This window comes from Pseudorasbora parva, chromosome 12 (genome assembly GCF_024679245.1).
Source record: "Pseudorasbora parva isolate DD20220531a chromosome 12, ASM2467924v1, whole genome shotgun sequence".
NCBI lineage: Eukaryota > Metazoa > Chordata > Actinopteri > Cypriniformes > Gobionidae > Pseudorasbora > Pseudorasbora parva.
The window spans coordinates 23,384,189-23,407,564 of NC_090183.1; the positions used below are offsets into that span (position 1 = coordinate 23,384,189).

The 23,376-nt window shown below is 42.1% G+C and overlaps 1 protein-coding gene across 2 annotated transcripts in view; it reads right to left on the minus strand.

The window, feature by feature from the left end:
- The window catches only part of usp43a (ubiquitin specific peptidase 43a), a 142,097-nt gene that overhangs the window by 56,124 nt on the left and 62,597 nt on the right, over window positions 1-23,376 (minus strand). For both annotated transcript variants that reach the window (XM_067459518.1, XM_067459517.1), the window contains exons 4-6: window positions 7,416-7,508; window positions 1,255-1,390; window positions 506-650 (exon numbers count right to left, since the gene is read on the minus strand). In XM_067459518.1, the coding sequence (XP_067315619.1) occupies window positions 506-650; window positions 1,255-1,390; window positions 7,416-7,508 (374 nt within the window). The remainder of the gene's footprint in view (window positions 1-505; window positions 651-1,254; window positions 1,391-7,415; window positions 7,509-23,376) is intronic.

Genomic DNA, 23,376 nt, shown 5'->3' on the forward strand with positions numbered 1-23,376 from the left:
ATTGTTCTGCGTCCTGGTTAATTTTGATGTGGCTTAAGCTTAGACTGGGTTAGAAACCCAGCCCGATCTGCTGCCAAATTGATTTTGTCCAGTAGCTCAGGCTGGAAACCTGTACATATTTCTATCCTGCTTCTGTTACAAATTTGCAGAGACCAATCAGAAACTGGCTTATCCACCTGGTGCGCTGTTGGCGGGTTTAACATAATGACAGATAGAGAAAACGATTAATCGTTTGTCTGATTGGTTGAAAGACTATCTGATTACATACAGATTCATTTGAACTTTGTCCATTGATCACACCTCTGAAAATACAGAGCAGACTCCCTAGACCAATGTTCAATTTTAAAAGATTAACCTTGGTCTGGTGATCACCAGACAAGCTAAAGCTACCAAGAAAAGTGAAAATGATGACCTTGTGAGACTAGAAGGAAGTAAGCAAACATCTCAAATTTCCAGCTCCTTTAACTGTCAACATACAATTAGCCTTATTTATCCCTTTGGTTACCTGAGAATCGCATGGAGCCTCCTCTGGTGGACAGGGGTGGAGCCTGGAAGGCGTAGATGACATCACTCTCTGAGATACTCGTCATATCATCTTCATCAGAGAAAGAGCGCTGGAACCCATTTGAGTTGATCTCTGTCAAAATCACCTATGAGAGGAAGAAAAATGTTCATCTCAAATGGCCTTCCACACCATAAAACCGATTATTCTGATGAACAAGAAACTTGGGTTTTATGTAAACAAAGAAGATTTTGCAGAAGCTGTTGTGTCACAAACCAACAGATAAGGGGATTTTAGCTCGAACACTGACAAATCAATGTCAAAATATTAGGCTCAGTGGTTTCTATTCAAAGCGTGAGTATGTAAAATACTGTATGTCCAAGAATTATAACAGTGTCTTTAAACATTTGCATCTTTCAGCACAATAACACCTTGAGCCCTGGCTGAGCAAGTCTGGGTATTTTCCATTAACCAACAGATGGAGTGTGTTCAGAGGAGGCAGTTTAATGGAGTATGAATAGAGATGCATGCGCTTGTTCGCTATTACTCTCCGTGAGCCTGGAAGATGTATGCAAGAGGAATTCTTCTTTGGCAAGACTATGCAAGGTGTGTGTGTGTGTGTGTAGTACAACAGACTATTTTATTATGAAGTAACGGGTTGAGTGTGTATCGCACACAAAGTAGTTCAGGAATAGGAAAAGATGAGAGAAAGAGGCAAAACACTAGCATATACGACAGACAGCAGGTCTCACCTGGTCTGGAGAGATCTTGCCCTCCTCTGCTACCATGGCCCTGAGCGTTGAGACGGACCCAAAGAGAGGCACAGCCAACCCTACTTTCAGAAACCGCTGACCTTCATTGTTGAACACCAACGTCACATTCAAGGCCCTAAACACACAATAACACACATATTTAGCACATCATCAAATACAATTGTTCAGTCATTTCACTATGGGTTTTTACCATAGCAGTTTCTGATGGTAACCATAGACTCATACATTTTTGCAACATTAATGCAGCATAAAAACTGCAACATTTTTTAAAGCTTTTACTTGTCTTGAAAAAGATGGGTTTGCTAAATAATAAGTGGCTAAATGGGACTACAAAGTTTTTTACGCACACTAAACACCCTCACACCGAACATGAAAACTCGTCTATTCACTAGTAAGCTTTTACAGCCTTGTTTTTATAATCACACTCTTGCAAGCTATTCTTAACTTTCAGGAAAAAAAATATAAAAGTAAAGAGACTGAAGGTGTTATGGGAGATGATATAGATGATACAGAATTTTTGAGTGGACTATACTTTTAACCATGGTTAAAAACCAGTGTAACATACTCTTGTGGCTTTTTGCTTTACCAATACTTAATATGAAAGAGTGTGTGAGAGAGTGAGTAACCAATCAAAATCAATTTGCCACATGCAGGGCTACAGTCGGAGTGAGTGCAGATATGTTTGGTTGTATGTGTACATGTCGTGAAGGTTGATTTAAACCAGCACGTGTCTCTAGCACTACCACACACAAACACGCGGCTTGTGGGTAAAATGTACATTAGAGTTGAGAGCTGTTCTGTTTCCTGCTGTATTAGTTTGGCTGGAAATGGCCCAGTGCGAGCCAGTCGCACAGCAGCTGATTGTCTCAGTGCAGCAGCATTTTTCACTGCAGATGCAGTTGTGGACATTATGGCTCTGGAGACTTGGGTGGACTTTTAGATGCCTTTCTCTGCTGCATAATTGAAAGCTGTATATGAAATGCTGGACCCAACAAAAGCTCTCACTTGAGTGTATCAGTGAGAAGACAACTGAAGCTTTTTTAGATTTAGCTCAGAGCCTGAATCATGTGATAGGGTTTTATTTATGTTGACTGGCATTCAAACTCAGCTTAATCTGTCCATCTTAATCCATCTTTTCAGGGTGTATCTGTGTGTGTTTAAGTGCGGTTTGGATGTGTCACCTCTTGCAAAGACATATTTGTGCATAATTACTTTGAAAAGTACAGTCTGACCACAGCGTACCAAATATCTGCACAAGACATCAACTACAGTTAATCGCTTGTTGTCAAAACTGAAAGCACTAATTGGGTAAATCTGACAAAAATAAATGTCCAGATCATATTTCACCCAGGAATAATAAAAAAGTGCGGATTTAAATTACACATTCTGCCATCACGCCATGCCAAACCCGTATGAACCCCAGTGTGAACTAGATTAATACATTTTGATGACAAACTACTTGAGAAAGTAGCTTGAAGTTTAAGTTTAATGTTTTCAAGGCATTAAAGTCTATCAGACAAACAGATGTTGTTAGCATGAATTAGCATGTTGCTAGCATGTTTATCCTGAATGTCTCTAACATGATTTAGCATTTTTCTAGCACAAATTAGCATGTTATAACATTTTGCTAGCATGTTTTAACATTTTGTTAACATGATTTAACATGTTGCTTGCATTATTTAACGTGTTAAGAGAATTATTAACATTTTGCTAGCTTGTTTTAACAGGTTGCTAGCATTTTGTATCATGTTTTAACATTATTTAGCATGTTTCTAGCATGACTTATCTTGATATTTATCTTAGTATGTTGCTAGCATTATATTTAGCATGTTGTAAGCATATTTTGCTAACATGTTGCTAGCATGTTTTTTTAATATGAATTACCACGTTGCTAGCATGTCCTAAGCTAGTTGTTAGGCTGAAGGTCTGAGCTGAGTTTAATAAGACTGGTGGTAATACAAGTCCTAGAGACTTTTGTGTATTTCCTTGCTCAATAACTTTTGTGACCTCAAAATACTCTTACCATTGTAAGCCCACACAATTGTCCCAGTGGAGGCTTACGAGGAGGTCTCCTGTGCTTTCGATCTATTCAGCTGGGCAAAGAGATTTAATTCCAATTGATCTTTATCTGACCATTTTATTATGACCTCAAATTTAGGTAAGAATGCCAATTGGTTATTTGGTCATTTATATTTAATAGTTAATATACATTTGAAATAGTTTAATGGACATTTCATTATTCTGTTTAAACCTTTATTTAAATTATACCCGTTCATAAACTAGATAGTTAAGATGATTCCTAGATAATTCCAGAGTAATTCAAAATAAATAAAAATATAACAATTTCTTAACAGTCAGGTAAATGTATTATGCCATTTACATAATCAATTCAAAGATAAGCCATACATAAAATCAAATATTCTGAAGTACAAAATGAAATACGGATACCTAAAAATTACATAACGCTGAGTGTCTGGAGACACTTAAAGTTATGGGATGACACATATAAAGATTCGAGCCCCGACCTCTTTACAACATCTTAAATACTTAAAAGACAGAAACCTCTTTCAAATGGAAACGTGTTAACAATGGGAATTTACATGAATCACTGTCCCATAGACCTGTATTGATGGCAGGAGGTAGAGAACATTTTGCCGGAGACACACCCATCACACATAAAGCAAAATATCTTAAACCTTAAAACTCTTAAAACCTTTTTTATCTTTTGGTTTACTTATGCAGAGATGAGACCTTTGTACCGTTCTCACTGAGACATTTCAAACGATATCAAACATGTATAATACTGTATAATAAGAATTCACATTAAACCATATAGATTTTGAGTGAATTCTGTAGGGGAGATGGGGGAGAAGAGGCAGGTGAAAGGAAAGGCGTGTAAATTAAAGTTATTCTTTGATGATTCACTCAGTGTGATGTTGTCTCGGATGGGGGGGGGAGGCTAAATGCATGAGTGAGTTCAGATGCTAATTTCCTTATTTTCTCAGAGAGTCCTCATTCCTCAATCAGACATTCCGGCATTTGCTTTTTTTCCCCCAGCCTGACACCATAGTGCGCAGTTTGTAAACTAATAATTTTTTTCATTTGCATTACATAAACAGCTCCATACAGCTATACGTACAACAGCCAACATAATAAAACATTGCCAGATTCATGTTCATGTACACCGATAAGGCATAAAATTATGACCACTGACAGGTAAAGTGAATAACACTGTTTATCTCTTCATCAAAGCTCCTGTTAGTGGGCGGCATTAGGCAGCAAGTGAATAGTTTGTCCTCAAAGTTGATGTGTTAGAAGCAGGAAAAATGGGCAAGCATAAATATTTGAGTGAGTTTGACAGGGACCAAAATGTGACAGCTAGATGAGTTGGTCAGAGCATCTCCAAAACTGCAGCTCTTGTGGGTGTTCCCAGTCTGCAGTGGTCAGTCTTTATCAAAAGTGGTCCAAGGAAGGAACAGTGGTGAACCAGCGACAGGGCCATGGACGGCCAAAGCTCATTGATGCACTTGGGGAGCAAAGGCTGGCGGTGTTGTCTGATCAAACAGATGAGCTACTGTAGCTCAAATTGCTCAATAAGTTAATGCTGGTTCTGATAGAAAGGTGTCAGAATACACAGTGCATTGCAGTTAGTTGCGTATGGGGCTGCACTGTTTCTAGCCGTAGACCAGAAACAGTGGACATGTAAGCATCAGAACTGGACCACGAAACAATGGAAGAAGGTGGCCTGTTCTGATGAATCATGTTTTCTTTTACATCACGTGGATGGCTGTGTGCTTGTGTGTTGCTTACTTGAGCAACACATGGCACCAGGATGCACTATGGGAAGAAGGCAAGCTGGCAGAAGCAGTATAATGGTTTGGGCAATGTTCTGCTGGCAAACGTTGGGTCCTGCCATTCATGTGGATGTTACTTTGACACATACCACCTACCCAAGTCGCCTTTAGCTTGGCTTGCTCAGTTGGGGATACTAAAATTCCAAAGTAAGTTATTCAACTGAATATCCAAATAAAATGTATTTATTAGGTCTGAATTAATTGTATAAACTATATTACTGATCTGCCCACATTGTCGCTATATAATAAATTGAAGAAATTGATGACTGTACAGCCAAATAAAATTTGGTTGCAATATTGCCCTGTTTAACACTGTGAAGCTGCTTTGAAACAATCATCATTGTAAAAACACTATATTTATAAACTTGACTTGATTAAGCATTGTTGCAGACCATGTACACAATTTCATGAAAACAGATTTCCTTGATGGCTGTGGCTCTTTCAGCTGGATAATACACCCTGCCATTAAGCAAAAATGGTTTAGGAATGGTTTGAGGAGCTCAACAATGAGTTTGAGGTGTTGACTTGGCTTCCAAATTCCCCAGATCTCAATCCAATCGAGCATCTGATGCGCTGAACAAACAACTCCATGGACGTCCCACCTCGCAACTTACAGGACTTAAAGGATCTGCTGCAAACATCTTGGTGCCAGATACCACAGCACACCTTCAGGAGTCTTGTGGAGTCCATGCCTCAATGAGTCATGGGTGTTGTGGCAGCAAAATGGGGACAAACACAGTATTAGGAAGATGGTCATAATGTTATGCCTGATCAGTGTATTTCAGGTAAAACTAAAAGTGCCTTTAGCACAACTAATTGGACGCTTTACTGTGAAATTGTCTCAAAACCTTCAAGAAGCAATGTAATATCCTTTTACAGAAATGTCGGCAGAGGTACATTTTTTGCAATAAGTATAGGTTTATATTTTAACTCTTCTAAACTTTCTGTGATTGTCAGACTGTGGAGAAGTAGCAATGTCTGATTTTTGAAAGAACTATTCTTTTAAATCAGATCACTGTAATGAACTGCTTGATCGGTAACACCTAATTTTAGGATTAAATTTTCATTATTAACTAGCTTTTTAGCATGAATAGGTTTTTGGTTGTTAGTACTTATAAATGCCTTATTCTGCATGGCCTTATTCTACATCTCTTAATCCTAACCAATACCTAAACTTAAACGCTACAAAAACCTTAATAATCAGTAAATTAGGAGTTTATTGAGGCAAAAGTCATAGCTAAACTTAATAGTGAATGTGTTCCCTATACTAAAGTGCTACTGGTTGATACAGTTCACAAAACTAGTCTAAATGATTTGGACTGATCTGGTTCTACGGCATCTTGCTCAAATATTCAGCCACAACAATTTACATTTTTGGGTGAACTAATCCATTAAATTGTGAAGTATATTAGTAAAATAGAATTGTATGTACATATCATAGCGCTATTTGTTGTACAAAATGTACTAATTTAAAATGAATTTACAGGAATTAATTAATTTCGTGTACAGATTTTATTACAGTAATGATAATTAATTTAATACATTTAATAAATGAGAATGATTTATTTTATATACCGGTATGTATTTCTTAAAAGTTTGGATGAGATTTACCCAGCAGCTCAATGAAAGAAACGTATCTGATCATTCGTTGTATTTGATCTCTCTGATGGCAGCGCTAAAGTCTTGGCCAGAAGTTCAGCTCGCACGTGAGCAGTGCTGGTCGGCTGACAGAATTGTTCCCATCTATCCATGGCATGTGTCTAATCTCATTTTTAGTCTTCATAATAATTAATAACGATAAGTATATTTTAGCACTAACACTCTTGTTGACATTTACTGAAAACCTTCAAAGCTCACAGTGAGGCTAGATATGGAATTGTAACTGTAATGAAAGTTAAATCTGGAGGTTAGTGATTCAGAGATGTGCATGCTGGGAAATCTGAGTGTTTAGGTGTATGTAGGTAAGTCTTCATGATGAGCCATAGTTCTCTCCATATATTTCTTGTGTTCTATTATCGGTCTGTTTGACAGGTTGACAGTCTCACAGGAGAGATTTTGCTGACTGGCAGTTCTTGAGATTTAAGAAAATTGAGACAATGTTCTTTTAAGAGCTGTTCACTTGGTCATTCATCATCACATGAAGAATTCCAGGGTGGCCAAGGACAACGAACACACCGAAACACACAATAGCAAAGATACACACAGACACATATACATACATAAAAATATATAGTATATAGACAATGAGTCCTAATAGATTAGAAAGAGATAAAGACAGTAACATACCTGGTCTGTCGTAGTGGGATTGGAAGTGAAATACACAGGAAAGGGTCAAAGGTGTTGCTCTGTTTAAGGCAATGAGGGCACGTCAGTGATGATCTGAAACAGAAATGACCAGGATACATTTATTTTTCAAAATAAAAACACTCACAACCACAATATAATACTATTAATACCACAATAACTAATACCACAATAACTAATACTATTAATATGAATTTTTATTTTATTTTGATATACTTGATTTAGTTTATAGCTTTGTGCAGTTTAAAATGTCAAAACCCATTCATTTAAAAACGGGTGTCCATGTACTGACATATTTGATGTCTTTATGATGTTCATATGCTCACATCAATGAGTCAGATTCTTGTTCTGACGATTTTACTTAAAACTTTTATGTGAATGTCTTAACTAGCTTGACCATGTATTTTTGAAATATATTTTTGAAATATATATATTTTTTAAATATATGCAGCTACAGAGTATATATTTAATACATTACAAAGGCTTTCGTATCGTTTATTGTCCTGTATTTTATGTGCCACATTACTTTAATCCTAAATCAATGATATTTTGATCAAACCCACAGACAATTTAGCTGTTCAGTCAGCTGCATTCCAAAAACTCAATATTTCTTAATCGGTATTACTGTCTTTTTAATCCAGTGGGGAAAAAATCTTTCCAAAAATGAGAGATGTAAGATGTATTAAAATACACTTTTATGCATTTGCTGATGGTGGGAAACGCAAGCTCATGAAGTTTTGCTTTTAATTGCATTCTGACATTCTAGTTTGGTGAACTTAAACCTGCAAATTTGTATCACATGAAGACATGATCAGTACATCACAGTGTTACCTGCAGCTGCAAGAAAGCAGAGTAGATTGCTTGATTATTATTTGATATACTGTGTGTTGAACTTATGTTTAAAGATTCAGTAACATTTAGAATAATGGTAATTAGTTAACACTACATTCGTTAACATTAACTAATACACTGCACGTATAAAGCATTTATTTATCTTTGTTCATGTTAATTTCAACATTTACTAATACTAAAATACTACATTATTAAAATCTTGTTAATATTAGTAAATGCACTGTGAATTAACATGAACAGCTGTATTTTTATGTATCTTTTACAAAGATGAACAAATGCAGTAACAAATGAACTAGTTACAAACTCATGGTTAGTTCTTGTTAGTTAAAGGGTTACTTTAGCAATTTAGCATATGGCTTTGTATCAGTAGAAACCCGGGAGTATATTCGAATGATCGTGCTTCCTCAATCATTTTGCGTCATCTGAGGAATTTTTGGCCATTGCTGAACAGATTTTCCAGTCTTACAAAGATATAAACACTACGCTCAGTTTTAAGTGTGTAACCATTGTATATCGACATGAAATATATCAATTCAAACTCACCTGCATGCATTATAGCTGTATATTTATACACTACGATCAGTTTTAAGTGTGTAACCATTGTATATCGGCATGAAATATCAATTCAAACTCACCTGCATGTATTATAGCTGCATATTTATACACTACGCTCAGTTTTAAGTGTGTAACCATTGTATATCGGCATGAAATATCAATTCAAACTCACCTGCATGTATTATAGCTGCATATTTATACTTGTGAACGTTTTTACTCGCGATCACGGCACTTGATGCCCAAGGGAACGTCTGCCAATTCCACCAAGTGATAGAAATTTTATGAATTAAAATGACTTTTTGTTTTTGTTTTGTTAAAATGTTCAAATTCCAATGTTGTGCATTATTGAGTCAGTTTTTTTTTATACAAAAAAAGCTGTGGAATTTTAACATGTATTTAAATGTTAAAAGTAATTTTAATTCATACAAATTATCTGTTTCAAATGCATGGTGGAATTGGCAGACGTTTCCTTGAGCATCAAGCGCTGTGATCACGTGTAAAAGTGTTTTTGCGTATAAATATGTATCTATAATCCATGTAGGTGATTTTGAATTGATATTTCATGTCGATATATAATGTTACACATTTAAAACTGATTGTAGTGTTTATATCTTTGTAAGACTGAAAAATCTATAGAGCAATAACAAGGAAAACAAACTTTATCGCACTCCGAGAGCCCCCTCGTGGTCGGGAGCATTTCCGTTGTGTTGTGGTTTAATTCCGTTGTGTTGTGACGATTTTGTTGTGTTGTGGTTTAATTCAATTGTGTGTTGTGCCGATTTTGTTGTGTTGTGGTTTAATGCCGTTGTGTTGTGGTGATTTTGTTGTGTTGTGGTTTAATTCTAGCCTAGAAATTGTCTCAGGTTACGTATGTAACCATGGTTCCCTGAGAGGGAACGAGACGCTGCGTCGAAACGCTAGGGGACGCCTCTGCGTACCATGTCATGAAGCACTTGTGTAATCAGTCCAATAGCGGGACGATACGTCACGGGCGGGTGACGTCATCGACCAGGAAGCTATAAAGGACACCTGGACCAAACAGTCACTAGCTTCTGGAAAAGTCGAACAAATCGATCACAGGCATGCTGGGAGTATGGCATCGCGACGCAGCGTCTCGTTCCCTCTCAGGGAACCATGGTTACATACGTAACCTGAGATGTTCCCTATCTCGAGGGAACTTTGAGCTGCGTCGAAACGCTAGGGGACCTCAATACCCACGCCGCCAGAGTCCCAAATGTCTGTATGTGTGATTTAACCCAGAAACACCCGGGACCCCGGAGTAGAGGCTACGTCTAGATTGTAAAACCTCACAAATGTATGCGGAGAGGACCACCCAGCCGCATCACAAACCTCTGACAGTGAAACTCCCGAAATAAGAGCCATAGAGGCAGCCATACTCCAAGTAGAGTGGGCGCGGACCCTCATAGGTGAAGGATGTCCGACCGACTCATAAGCGAGCGAAATAGCCTCGACTATCCACTTGCTAAGCATCTGCTTTGAAGCCAATTTTCCCTTACTGGAGGACCCAAAACATACGAACAACTGTTCTGACTTTCGCCACAGGGCAGCTCTGTGGACATATGCATCTAGGGCCCTGACCGGACATAGCAGATTTAGCTTCTCTTGGTCTTGACTAGTGAACGAATGCGGACAGAAAGCCTGCAGCATTACTGGTCCCGGCACGTTGGTCGGGACCTTGGGAACATATCCTTCCCTCGGGAAAAGAAATGCTTTCACCATTCCTGGTGCAAACTCAAGGCAAGAGGGTGCTACTGATAGAGCCTGTAGGTCTCCTACTCTTTTCAGTGATGAAATCGCTAGAAGAAACACTGTTTTTAGTGTGAGAAACTTTTCTGACACTTCCTCTAAGGGCTCGAAGGGAGCCAACATAAGGCCTTCCAGCACTATGGCCAGGTCCCAAGTCGGCACCCTCGAGCGTGCCGCAGATCTGAGCCTCAAGGTACCACGGAGGAAACGCGTGACCCACGGGTGTCTCCCTAATGATGCGTTATCTAATGGGTTATGATAGGCAGATATCGCCGACACATACACTTTCAGAGTCGACGGGGATAACCCTGCGGAGAATTTTTCTTGCAAGAACTCGAGAACTGAACCGACCCGGCAGTTAACAGGGTCCAAAGTCTGGTGCGTACACCAGGCGACAAAAACTCTCCATTTGAGTGCGTAAAGTCTCCTTGTGGATGGTGCTCTGGAGTGCAACATGGTCTCTATCACCTCAGTCGATAGACCCGTGTTTATGAACTGGGCCCCCTCAGGGGCCAAGCCCACAGTTTCCACAGTTCCGGGCGTGGGTGCAGTACTGACCCACCGGCCTGCAAAAGAATATCCCTCCTGACTGGGATTTCCCAGGGAGGACCCTCTAGGAGAGACATGATGTCTGGAAGCCATACTCGGCCCGGCCAGAACGGGGCTACCAATAAGAGCTGAACCCCGTCCCGGCGGACTCTCTCCAGCACTCCTGGGAGCAACGCCAGAGGGGGAAAGGCGTACAGACGCTGCCTCGGCCACGTCTGTACCATTGCGACCAGCCCCAGCGGGGCTGGATGTGTGAGGGAAAAGAATGCTGGACAGTGTGTCGTCTCTCGAGAGGCAAACAGATCCACCTGGGCTCGCCCAAAGCGGATCCACAGCTCCTCCACCACCTCGGGGTGGAGCCTCCATTCCCCCGGCACCACTCCCTGCCTCGACAGGGAATCTGCCGCTACATTCAGGACCCCCGGGATGTACATCACCCTGAGCGAGAGCATCTTGCCTTGGTCCCATATTAGCATGTGATGCGTGAGCTTCCACAACCGACGCGATCTCAATCCCCCCTGGTGATTTATATACGAGACCACCGAAGTGTTGTCTGACCGAACTAACACATGACGGCCCCGTAGGTCTGGGAGGAATTGTTTGAGTGCCTGAAACACAGCCATCAGCTCCAGCTGGTTTATGTGCCAGGAGAGCTGATGGCCCCTCCACAGACCTTGGGCTGAGCGGCCACTCATGTCCGCTCCCCAGCCAGTTAGGCTGTTATCCGTCGTTAGCATTACGCGACGACAAGGAGCCCCCAGAACTGAACCTTGGGAAAGGAACCAAGGATCTTTCCACATCACCAAAGCACGTAGGCAGCGCCGCGTGACCTTGATTAAGCGAAAAGGGTTTCCCCTCGGGGAGAACCCCTTGGTCCTGAGCCACCACTGTAAGGGTCTCATGTACAGCAGGCCAAAAGGTATCACGTTGGATGCTGCTGCCATCAAACCCAACACTCTTTGAAAGTGTTTGACAGTGAGTGACTGGCCTAGCTTTATCTGGTTGACGGTATTCAGGATCGTTTTTACCCTGGGCGGAGATAGCCGAGCCGACATCGTTCTCGTGTCCCAAACTACCCCCAGAAAAGTAATGCTCTGCTGTGGTGCCAACATACTTTTCTTTTCATTCAACCTTAGCCCCAACATTCATGTGTGCGAGAACAGCATCTCGATGCTGAACCGCCAGTTTTTCGACTGTGCTAACACTAGCCAATCGTCGATGTAATTTAGCACGCGGATGCCCTGGAGTCGCAGCGGAGCCAGAGCTGCATCCACGCACTTCGTGAAAGTGCGGGGCGATAAAGCTAGACCGAATGGCAGCACTCGATATTGGTACGCTTTTCCCCCAAAAGCGAACCTGAGGAACTGTCTGTGCTGCGGAAGGATGGAGATGTGGAAATATGCATCTTTTAAATCTATCTTGACGCACCAGTCCTCGGACCTGATGTGACACACGATCTGTTTTATCGTGAGCATTTTGAATTTTAATCTTTTTACTGCTCTGTTTAGATGACGCAGATCTAAGATAGGCCTTAACCCCCCATCCTTCTTTGGAACTATGAAGTACCGGCTGTAAAACCCGACTCTCTGCAGTGGGGAGGGACCCGTTCTATAGCCTCTTTTCGCAGAAGAGTCTGTACCTATTGTCCCATTACCGAAGCCTGCTCGGGGCTTACTACCGTGGCAGTAACCCCGTTGAACACGGGCGGGTGTAACCCGAATTGAATTCTGTACCCTTTTTCTACTGTACGCAGGACCCATTCTGAGACATTCGGCAGAAGTTTCCACGCTGCCAGAAAATCTACTAAGGGAACCAGCCTCTCGAGGCTGGTCTCTGGATTTTCCTGTGTGGTCAGCCCGATGTCCTGTAACGGATAACCGGCAGGTAGCAACCGAACTGACCGCCCAGGGGCCCTCCCGAGAGGGCGCGAACATCCCTAAGCCGCTATGTTTCCGGGCGGACATGGAGATATGCGTTCGCCGGGGACCGCGCGCCCTGAAGCACCAATGGTGGCAGGGTTGGCAGACCGGCCCCCCGATGGCACCGGGAAAGAGCGGGCGCCTCGGCGAGCCGCACTTTCCCGGAGGGGACTGCCATCGGAAGCCCTGCGCTCTTGGCGTCAGGACTTCTTAGCCGAGGCCTTCCTAGCGATAAGGACGGTCCTCAGATCCGTCCTACCGCGGGAAGGTCCCGGCTGAGCGCGTCGCCCAGACCCCCGTCCTCTCTGCGGGGGGGCCCGAGCAGCCACGCTCTGCTTTTGCTGCGCTCGATGCGCTACGGAGGAGGAGGTACTCGGCTGGAGGAAATGTTTTTCGGGGGAGAAATTTTTGAAAGGCTGCAGCCTGCCTTCTGGCCTCTTGGTAACGGTCGACGACTGTTGTTACTGCGTCACCAAAGAGACCAGAAGGCGAGACGTGCGCGTCCAGTAGGAATTTTTTATCCCTCTCCTTTATGTCAGAGAGGTTTAACCATAAATGTCTCTCCGTGGCCACCAGGGCTGCCATAGAGCGGCCGATCGATCTGGCCGTCTCCCTGGTGGCACGAAGAGACAAATCTGCCGCCCGTCTAATTTCGGCTATCGTCTCTCTCCCCACTTCCTCAGTTTCCTCATTTATATCCCCCAATAAATCTGCCTGATATGCTTGCAGGACGGCCACCGTATGTAAACAGGCGGCCGCCTGCCCGGCTGCCGAGTACGCCCTGCCCACCAGCGCTGATGTCGTTCTTACGGGCTTGGTGGGCAGCTGCGGGGCTTGCAGCGACGATGCTGACTTGGGGGAGGGATAGCTCGCGAGCGTCTCTTCCACCCGCGGCATCGCCACCATGAGCCTTCAACCCGTTTATGTTTGAATAGTCAGATGTTGACGGGTTGAAAACTCTGGCTGACGCTGGTTTAGTCCAGGACAAGCCCCGGCAAGCCCCGCTTAGGAGGCTGTGTATATGAGGGTAAGAATCTTTCATCTAGCCTGCTCTGATGTTGGCGTGTTTCATACTGCTCGGCCGGCCAGTCTAAACTCAATCTGGCAACGGCACGAGTCACAACCTCCATAAGCTCCTCCTGTGCGTGTGTGTGCAGTGGTGGAAGTAATTCGTCAGTCATTTCAACACTAACAACATCCAGTTCCTCGGAACTGGAATGCTGCGGCTGATCACGAGCCTCAGCGCGAGCAGAAGAAACCGCAGAGCGTGCTTCCAACTCACGAACTGAGGCTTGAGATCAAGTGGGTAAGGGCAGAGATAGGGGATCACCCGTCTCTAACCCCGCCCCTAGATCTAACTGCGATCCCCAAGACGCGAGCCTTCGCTGTGCCTCGGCAACAGCGGGACCCGAGCCCTGAGGACCACGAGCCAAAGCACTCTCCTCGAAGAGTGCCCGGCGTGATCTTAATGTACGCATTGGGAGACTCTCGCAATGCTCGCAGCCAACCCCCTCGAGAGCTGACTGGGCATGCTCGAGCCCCAAACACATTACACACAGGTCGTGTGTATCCCCACCCGTGATGTAACGAGGGCAGGGAGTGACACATCGCCTGAATTGACTAGACATTCTTTTTCTTTTTCTTTTGACACACACACAATAGCTTCCTGGTCGATGACGTCACCCACCCGTGACGTATCGTCCCGCTATTGGACTGATTACACAAGTGCTTCATGACATGGTACGCAGAGGCGTCCCCTAGCGTTTCGACGCAGCTCGAAGTTCCCTCGAGATAGCGGCAGCAAATCTAATCTGCCCGCGAGTGTCGTCTAGCAACTCTCAATACCCATCTGAGCTGTCATCGCCAAACTCTTGCCGGGCATATCACATCGTGTATAGAGTTGGTGGGCGGGACCATAATGACGACGGCCGTGTTGCGTTTGCGTGCTTCTAGTAAACACAGAAGCTGGCGAACGGCGGTCTTTCGAATCAGCTTTGACCGTGACTCTGGAAGACTTGGAGTTAAGCTTTTCTCTGAGAAAAGAACAAAGAACGGCACTGAAGTCATTCTTAAAAAGGGAAGATGTGTTCGGAGTTTTGCTGACCGGATACAGCGAATGTTTAATCTTTCAATGAGCTCTGTTTCGGTGCTCTAGTTGGTGTAGCGCTATACTATGAGCAGAGGGAGTTTGAAAGACAACCGTTTATCCCGCCCCTCGGATTGAGCCCTGTCTATGGTGAGTTTCCAGACCAAATATCTTGATGTGGGTCTGGCTTGTCAGGCTAGTTTAATTCCGTTGTGTTGTGGCAATTTTGTTGTGGTTTAATTTAATTGTGTGTTGTGGCGATTTTTGTGTTGTGGTTTAAATCCGTTGTGTTGTGGTGATTTTGTTGTGTTGTGGCGATTTTGTTGTGTTGTGATTTAATTCCGTTGTGTTGTGGCGATTTTGTTGTGTTGTGGCGATTTTGTTGTGTTGTGGTTTAATGCCGTTGTGTTGTGGCAATTTTGTTGTGTTGTGGCGATTTTGTTGTGTTGTGATTTAATTCCGTTGTGTTGTGGCGAATTTGTTGTGTTTTGGCGATTTTGTTGTGTTGTGGTTTAATGCCGTTGTGTTGTGGCAATTTTGTTGTGTTGTGACGATTTTGTTGTGTTGTGGTTTAATTCCGTTGTGTTGTGGCGATTTTGTTGTGTTGGGGTTTAATTCCGTTGTGTTGTGATTTAATTCCATTGTGTTGTGGTGATTTTGTTGTGTTGTGGCGATTTTGTTGTGTTGGGGTTTAATTCCATTGTGTTGTGGTTTAATTCCATTGTGTTGTGGCGATTTTGTTGTGTTGGGGTTTAATTCCGTTGTGTTGTGGCGATTTTGTTGTGTTGGGGTTTAATTCCGTTGTGTTGTGGTTTAATTCCATTGTGTTGTGGTGATTTTGTTGTCTTGTGCCGATTTTGTTGTGTTGTGGTTTAATTCCGTTGTGTTGTGGTGATTTCATTGTGTTGTGCCGATTTTGTTGTGCTGTGGTTTAATTCCGTTGTGTTTTGGCGATTTTGTTGTGTGGTGTGACGATTTTGTTGTGTTGTGGTTTAATTCCGTTGTGTTGTGGCGATTTTGTTGTGTTGGGGTTTAATTCCGTTGTGTTGTGATTTAATTCCATTGTGTTGTGGTGATTTTGCTGTGTTGTGGCGATTTTGTTGTGTTGGGGTTTAATTCCATTGTGTTGTGGTTTAATTCCATTGTGTTGTGGCGATTTTGTTGTGTTGTGGTTTAATTCCGTTGTGTTGTGGCGATTTTGTTGTGTTGGGGTTTAATTCCGTTGTGTTGTGGTTTAATTCCATTGTGTTGTGGTGATTTTGTTGTCTTGTGCCGATTTTGTTGTGTTGTGGTTTAATTCCGTTGTGTTGTGGCGATTTTGTTGTGTTGTGGCGATTTTGTTGTGTTGTGGTTTAATGCCGTTGTGTTGTGGCAATTTTGTTGTGTTGTGGCGATTTTGTTGTGTTGTGATTTAATTCCGTTGTGGCGATTTTGTTGTGTTTTGGCGATTTTGTTGTGTTGTGGTTTAATGCCGTTGTGTTGTGGCAATTTTGTTGTGTTGTGACGATTTTGTTGTGTTGTGGTTTAATTCCGTTGTGTTGTGGCGATTTTGTTGTGTTGGGGTTTAATTCCGTTGTGTTGTGATTTAATTCCATTGTGTTGTGGTGATTTTGTTGTGTTGTGGCGATTTTGTTGTGTTGGGGTTTAATTCCATTGTGTTGTGGTTTAATTCCATTGTGTTGTGGCGATTTTGTTGTGTTGTGGTTTAATTCCGTTGTGTTGTGGCGATTTTGTTGTGTTGGGGTTTAATTCCGTTGTGTTGTGGTTTAATTCCATTGTGTTGTGGTGATTTTGTTGTCTTGTGCCGATTTTGTTGTGTTGTGGTTTAATTCCGTTGTGTTGTGGTGATTTCGTTGTGTTGTGCCGATTTTGTTGTGCTGTGGTTTAATTCCGTTGTGTTGTGGTGATTTTGTTGTGCTGTGGCGATTTTGTTGTGTTGTGGTTTAATTCAAATGTGTGTTGTTAGCAATTTTGTTGTGTTGTGGTGATTTTGTTGTGTCGTGGTTTAATTCCATTGTGTTGTGGTTTAATTCCGTTGTGTTGTGGCGATTTTGTTTTGTTGTGGTTTAATTTAGTAGGGCTGCTCTACTGGGCCACCGTAGTGAATGTATGCCACGTCTGCGCTTACCTCAGCTCTAGTGATGAATGCAATCTGACTCCTGCTGCGTTTGTGCCGTGACTCTCGTTCGGCTCACTCACACGTTATTGAACAGACACTTTCAGTTTTTAATTGTAGTGTTTGTTCTCTAACTGAACTGATTTTATGAAAATGAACGCGGTGGGCAAGTGATCCAGTAATCCAGGACCGGTGGCTTTGAGAGTGGCAAGTGCATTCTGGGAGTTGTTGTCTTTCATCCCCACACTCTCAGAAAAAAAGGTACGGTGCTGTCACTGGGGCGGTACCCTTAGGTACAAAAGTGAAAAGGTACATCTTTGAACCCTACTAACCCCTAAATGGTACATATTAGTACCTTAAAAGGTTTTGTACCTTAGGGTACCGCCCCAGTGACAGAAATGTACCCTTTTTCTGAAAGTCTTTTCTCAGTCTAGAAGGCACCAAATTCAAAAATAATTTTACATTTCTACTACATTAATTACCCAGTTTGAAAATAAAGCTTAATGCTAAATCACTGAAGTAACCCTTTAATACATTAACTAATGTTAAATGACCATTTTTCTAAAGTGTTACCAAAGATTCTGCAGAGCTAATGCTTAATACACTTAGCTCACAAGACAAGATGATACACAATGTTGGGTTTACAAGAATGAGGTGATATTTTAAGACCTTTAAAGACGAAATATATGACTGGAAAAATTCTTTTATTTGACTGAAAGTCACAAAATGCAAAACAATGCAGGTACATTTTGAACTGTTTTAAAGGTGCACTGTGTACATTTTAGCAGCATCTAGCAGTGAGGTTGTGAATTGCAACCGCCCACTGCCCACTGCTCACCCCTCCTTTTTGAAGCACATAGAGAAGCTACGGGGGCCGACACTGGACAACGATTTCGGTGTCTGAGACAGCAGAGAGTAGCTAGTGCTTTGTAGAGCAGTTTGTCCGTTTAGGGCAAAATGGTGATTTCACTGTAAGGAGACCCGTGGTGTATGTAGATAGAAATGGTTCATTCCAAGGTAATAAAAGCATAACGGTTCATTAAGTAAGGTCTTTATACACCACTGAAAACACGTCAAACCTCTACTTAGTACTTACTTTTACATAATTCAAATAAATGTATCTTGTGTAACTGGGCAACAATACAAAAATATATTGTTTTTTTTTGCCTGAAGAGTATTTTTTTGGAAAGCACAGTTGTTTGGCATTGTGTCCACAGTGGACCTGCATGAGCATGTCTGTCTCTGAGCCCGATATAGAGCTTCCCTTTCATGACTCAACAGCTGAATACTGGAAATGCATCTGGGTTCTGCAGGTGAAACGCGTTCACCTGCAATGCAGACAACAACTCGAAAACCAGCAGAGATGGGCACATGCTCTCAAATTCACCGAGATAGAAAGCTCTGGAATGCATGGATTTCAATATATCAGCACGAGGGGAAAAAACGAGCATGGAGAGGATGATGAAAAATGAACGCAGAAGCAAAGAGGACGAGAGTAAGAAATATAGATAGAAGAAACATCTGTAAGTGGAATAAATGAAAAAGAAAGTGAGGGAACAGCAGATGTAGAGTGTGGCTGCAGATTGCATCACGTTGGGGTTCAATTGTGTCTTGTGAACTCGGCAGAGCTGTCATATCAACTGGTGGAGACCCCTTAAAATAGCAGCGCACACCTACCACAGCCTTACAGTGATACTCAACAGATGTGTTTTGCACCGCACACAAACAAATTATGCATTTGTTAAAGAGAAAGTGTGCATGGGGAGTTAGTGTAAAGAGTAAAGATAAATGAAGAGCTGTGAAAATAACAGCATGTGAACATCATATCAGCAATGTTAATAATTATCTGCTCAGTAATTGTGCACATTCAGTAGACCAAACTCAAATGTACACATGCAGTATCCACATGCTTCTATATATGCATTTTAGAGCCATGGCAGAATCAACTCTGTACAGCAGTGGAACCGAAATCATACCCTAAAATGGTATATAAAAGAATAATGTTTAATTTCCAAAATGTAAAAATAAAAGCATATATTTTACGACAAGATTTTTACATTTTACTTACATTTAAAAAAATACTGCCATTTAATTACATTTGTAATTCATTTCTGTAGTTACATTTATAATTAAACTGTTGACACTTCCATTACACCTAACCATACCCTTAAACATAAACTTACTCATCATACCACCACACCTGTCCCCAACTTTAATTTAGTTGCTTAATAGCATGTCTATTACTAGGAAATTGTCTGTTTATCAGTAGTTATAAAGCACATATTAATGCTGTATTCTTCATGACCATATTCTAAATCCCTACTCAATACCAAGACCTGACAACCACCTTACTAACTATTAATAAGCAGTAATTAGGAGTTTATTGAGGCAAAAGATGTAGTTAATAGTTAACTACAGTAAGAATTGTAACTATAGTAAGAATTGGCCACTAATCTAAAGTGTGACCAAAATATTTTCTTTATTTTATGAGATCTATTAGAGGTGCCCTAGAATGAAAAATTGAATTAACCTTGCCGTAGATAAGTAACAAGAGTTCAGTACATGAACATCACATACCCTAATTGCTATTGCTATACCGCTACCCAGTTCAGTTCGTGGTTCAAAGTTAATAAGCTATCACTGTAAAAAAAATCATTGCCATGATGGATGGTATAGATGTGTTAGCTGTCATTGAGCAGCAGTGCAGTAAAACAGCCAATCAGAGCAGAACTCTGCATTAATATTCACGACCCTTCCAAATAAGGCAAAAACAGAGCATTACATCCTAGGGACAATTTCTAGGGTTTGACCTTAAATAAGCCACATATCCTCTACATATCAGAGAACAATTTAAAATATTGTTTCAAATCATTCTAGGGTACCTTTAATTAAAAACTCTAAATCAAAATTGTATTATATATAAAAAATATATTTATTTAAATTGTAAATTGATGGTTGTTTACTATTTCTAGAAAATTACAAAATTACACAAATTAGGGTTTAAACATGGTTAAAAAAAGCATTGAGATGAACTTGTATTTCAGGCCCTACTTGTTTACCCTATACATTTACATTTACATTTAATCATTTAGCAGACGCTTTTATCCAAAGCGACTTACAAAAAAGGGGAGAGTAATAGAAGCAACGGAACAGACAAGGCCAAAAACCTGTAAGAGCTGTAAGAAATCTCAATTAATTAGCACAATACACAATTTTTTTTTTTTTTTTTTAAAAGACAGACATCTACAACAAAAACTCACGTCCGCACAGTGCCGAACACTGTATTCTGATAGCTAAGATAGCTACAACCCATTAGGACTAAGGCTGTTGCCCCAGCTGTTGTCGTTAATGCAGATTCAGTGGCCCAATGGGTTGGTTTTGTATTCTAGCTAAACGCGCAGCAATAGCCATCTACAACAAAAACTCACGTACGCAATATACAGAACACTGGATTCTGATAGTTATGATTACTATGTAACATACCCGCCTGAAGGCGCAAATCCGGATGAGAGACGTAGATATGATCCCGGAGTGTACGCTTTTGGTCGTTGCTGTGGTGATCAGTAAGTGCTATTCTGTATTGGTCAAGTGCAAATGGAAAAGATGTGTCTTAAGATGTTTTTTAAGAATGGCTACAGACTCGGCAGCACGAATTGAGATCGGCAGGTCATTCCACCAGGTAGGAACGGTCCAGGAAAATGTCCGTGAGAGCGATTTCATGCCTCTTTGGGATGGAACCACGAGGCGCCGCTCGTTCGCAGAACGCAAGCTTCTGGAGGGTGTGTAAGTCTGAGCAAGTGAATTTAGGTATATTGGTGCCGAGCCAGAGGTTGTTTTGTAGGCGATAACTAGTGCCTTGAATTTGATGCGAGCAGCCATTGGCAACCAGTGCAGTTTGATGAAGAGAGGCGTAACATGCGCTCTCTTCGGCTCATTAAAGACCACTCTCGCCGCTGCATTCTGGATCAGCTGCAAGGGTTTGATAGTGCATGCTGGAAGCCCAGCCAGAAGAGCATTACAATAATCCAGTCTGGAGAGAACAAGAGCTTGAACCAGGAGTTGTGCAGCCTGTTCTGATAGGAAGGGTCTAATCTTTCTAATGTTGTATAAAGCAAATCTGCAGGACCGGGCTGTTGCAGTAATGTGGTCAGCGAAGTTTAACTGGTCATCAATCACAACTCCAAGGTTTCTTGCTGTCCTTGATGGAGTTATGGTCGATGAACCAAGCTGAATGGAGAAATTTTGATGAAGTGCTGGGTTGGTTGAGAAAACAAGTAATTCTGTCTTTGCAAGATTGAGTTTAAGATGATGCTCTTTCATCCAGTCAGAAATGTCTGTCAGACAGGCAGCGATACGAACACTGACTGTAGGATCATCTGGTTGAAATGAGAAGTAGAGTTGAGTGTCATCCGCATAGCAGTGATAGGAGAAGCCGTGTTTCTGAATGACAGAACCTAATGATGACATGTAGATGGAGAAGAGAAGTGGTCCAAGGACTGAGCCCTGGGGAACCCCAGTAGCTAGATTATAAGACTTAAACACTTCACCTCTCCATGACACCCTGTAGGACCTACCAGAGAGGTAAGACCTGAACCACTGGAGAGCAGATCCTGAGATCCCCGTCCTCTTAAGTGTTGACAGGAGGATCTGGTGGTTAACTGTGTCAAAAGCAGCAGACAGATCCAGCAGAATGAGCACTGAGGATTTGGAAGCTGCTTTTGCCAGTATCAGTGCCTCAGTTACCGAGAGCAAGGCCGTCTCAGTCGAATGGCCGCTTTTGAAGCCGGATTGGTTGTTGTCTAGGAGGTTGTCCTGTTCAAGAAACCTAGAGAGTTGATTGAACACAACTCGCTCAAGGGTCTTTGCAATGAAAGGCAGAAGGGATACCGGTCGGTAGTTTTCTAAAAGTGCTGGATTCAGAGAGGGTTTCTTAAGCAGTGGGGTTACCCGAGCCTGCTTAAATGCTGTGGGAAAGGTTCCCGTGTGAAGAGAAGTGTTGACAATGTGAGTGAGTGCAGGAGTGATTGAAGAAGAAATAGCCTGAAGGAGGTGAGTGGGAATAGGATCAAGTGGACAGGTAGTAGGGTGATTGGAAAGGATGAGTTTAGAAATATCTGCCTCGGAGAGTGGAGAGAAGGATGGAAGCGTGTTCGTGTTAGTTGTTGAGATGTGCGTGTCAGTTAGTGATGAGGAGAACTGTTTGCTAATGAGAGCTGTTTTGTTGGTGAAAAATGATGCAAAGTCATCAGCTGTAAGAGTTGATGAAGGAGGGGGAGGAGGTGGACAAAGGAGAGAGGAGAATGTTTTAAAGAGTTGGCGAGAGTCAGAGCAATTGTTGATTTTGTTGTGGTAGTATGTTGTTTTAGCAGTGGAGACATTTGTAGAGAAAGAAGAGAGAAGAGACTGATAAAAGGCAAGGTCAGTATTGTTTTTAGATTTATGCCATTTCCTCTCTGCCGCCCTGAGTCCAGAGCGATGTTCACGGAGAACTTCAGACAGCCAGGGGGCAGATGGGGTGGGGCGGGCTGGTCTGGATGAAAGGGGGCAAAAACTGTCTAAGGAGGATGTTAGAGTGGAGCAAAGAGTGTCAGTAGCACTGTTAGTGTCCAGTGCTGAGAACTGAGCAGGTGGAGGGAGTGAAGATGAAACCATAGTGGATAGGCGAGAGGGAGAGAGTGAGCGTAGATTACGCCGAAAGGTAATCTGTGTAGGAGTATGTTTTGTATCAGGAGTCAGTATGAGGTTAAGAGTGATGAGAAAGTGGTCTGAGGTGTGTAATGGAGTAACTAAAGTGTTGTCTGTGGAGCAGTTGCGTGTGTAGACCAGGTCTAATTGGTTACCTGATCTGTGAGTAGCCGTAGTAGATACTAACTTAAGGTCAAATGAAGTCAGTAGAGTGCTGAAGTCTGCAGCTAGGTGTTTATCAAGATGGATGTTGAAGTCGCCAAGCAGAATCAGTGGAGTGCCATCCTCAGGGAAGCTAGAAAGTAACACATCCAACTCCTCCACAAAGTTACCGAGGTGACCTGGAGGACGATAGACCACTACCACATGGATTTTAACAGGGTGAGTAATAGTGATTGAGTGCGATTCAAATGA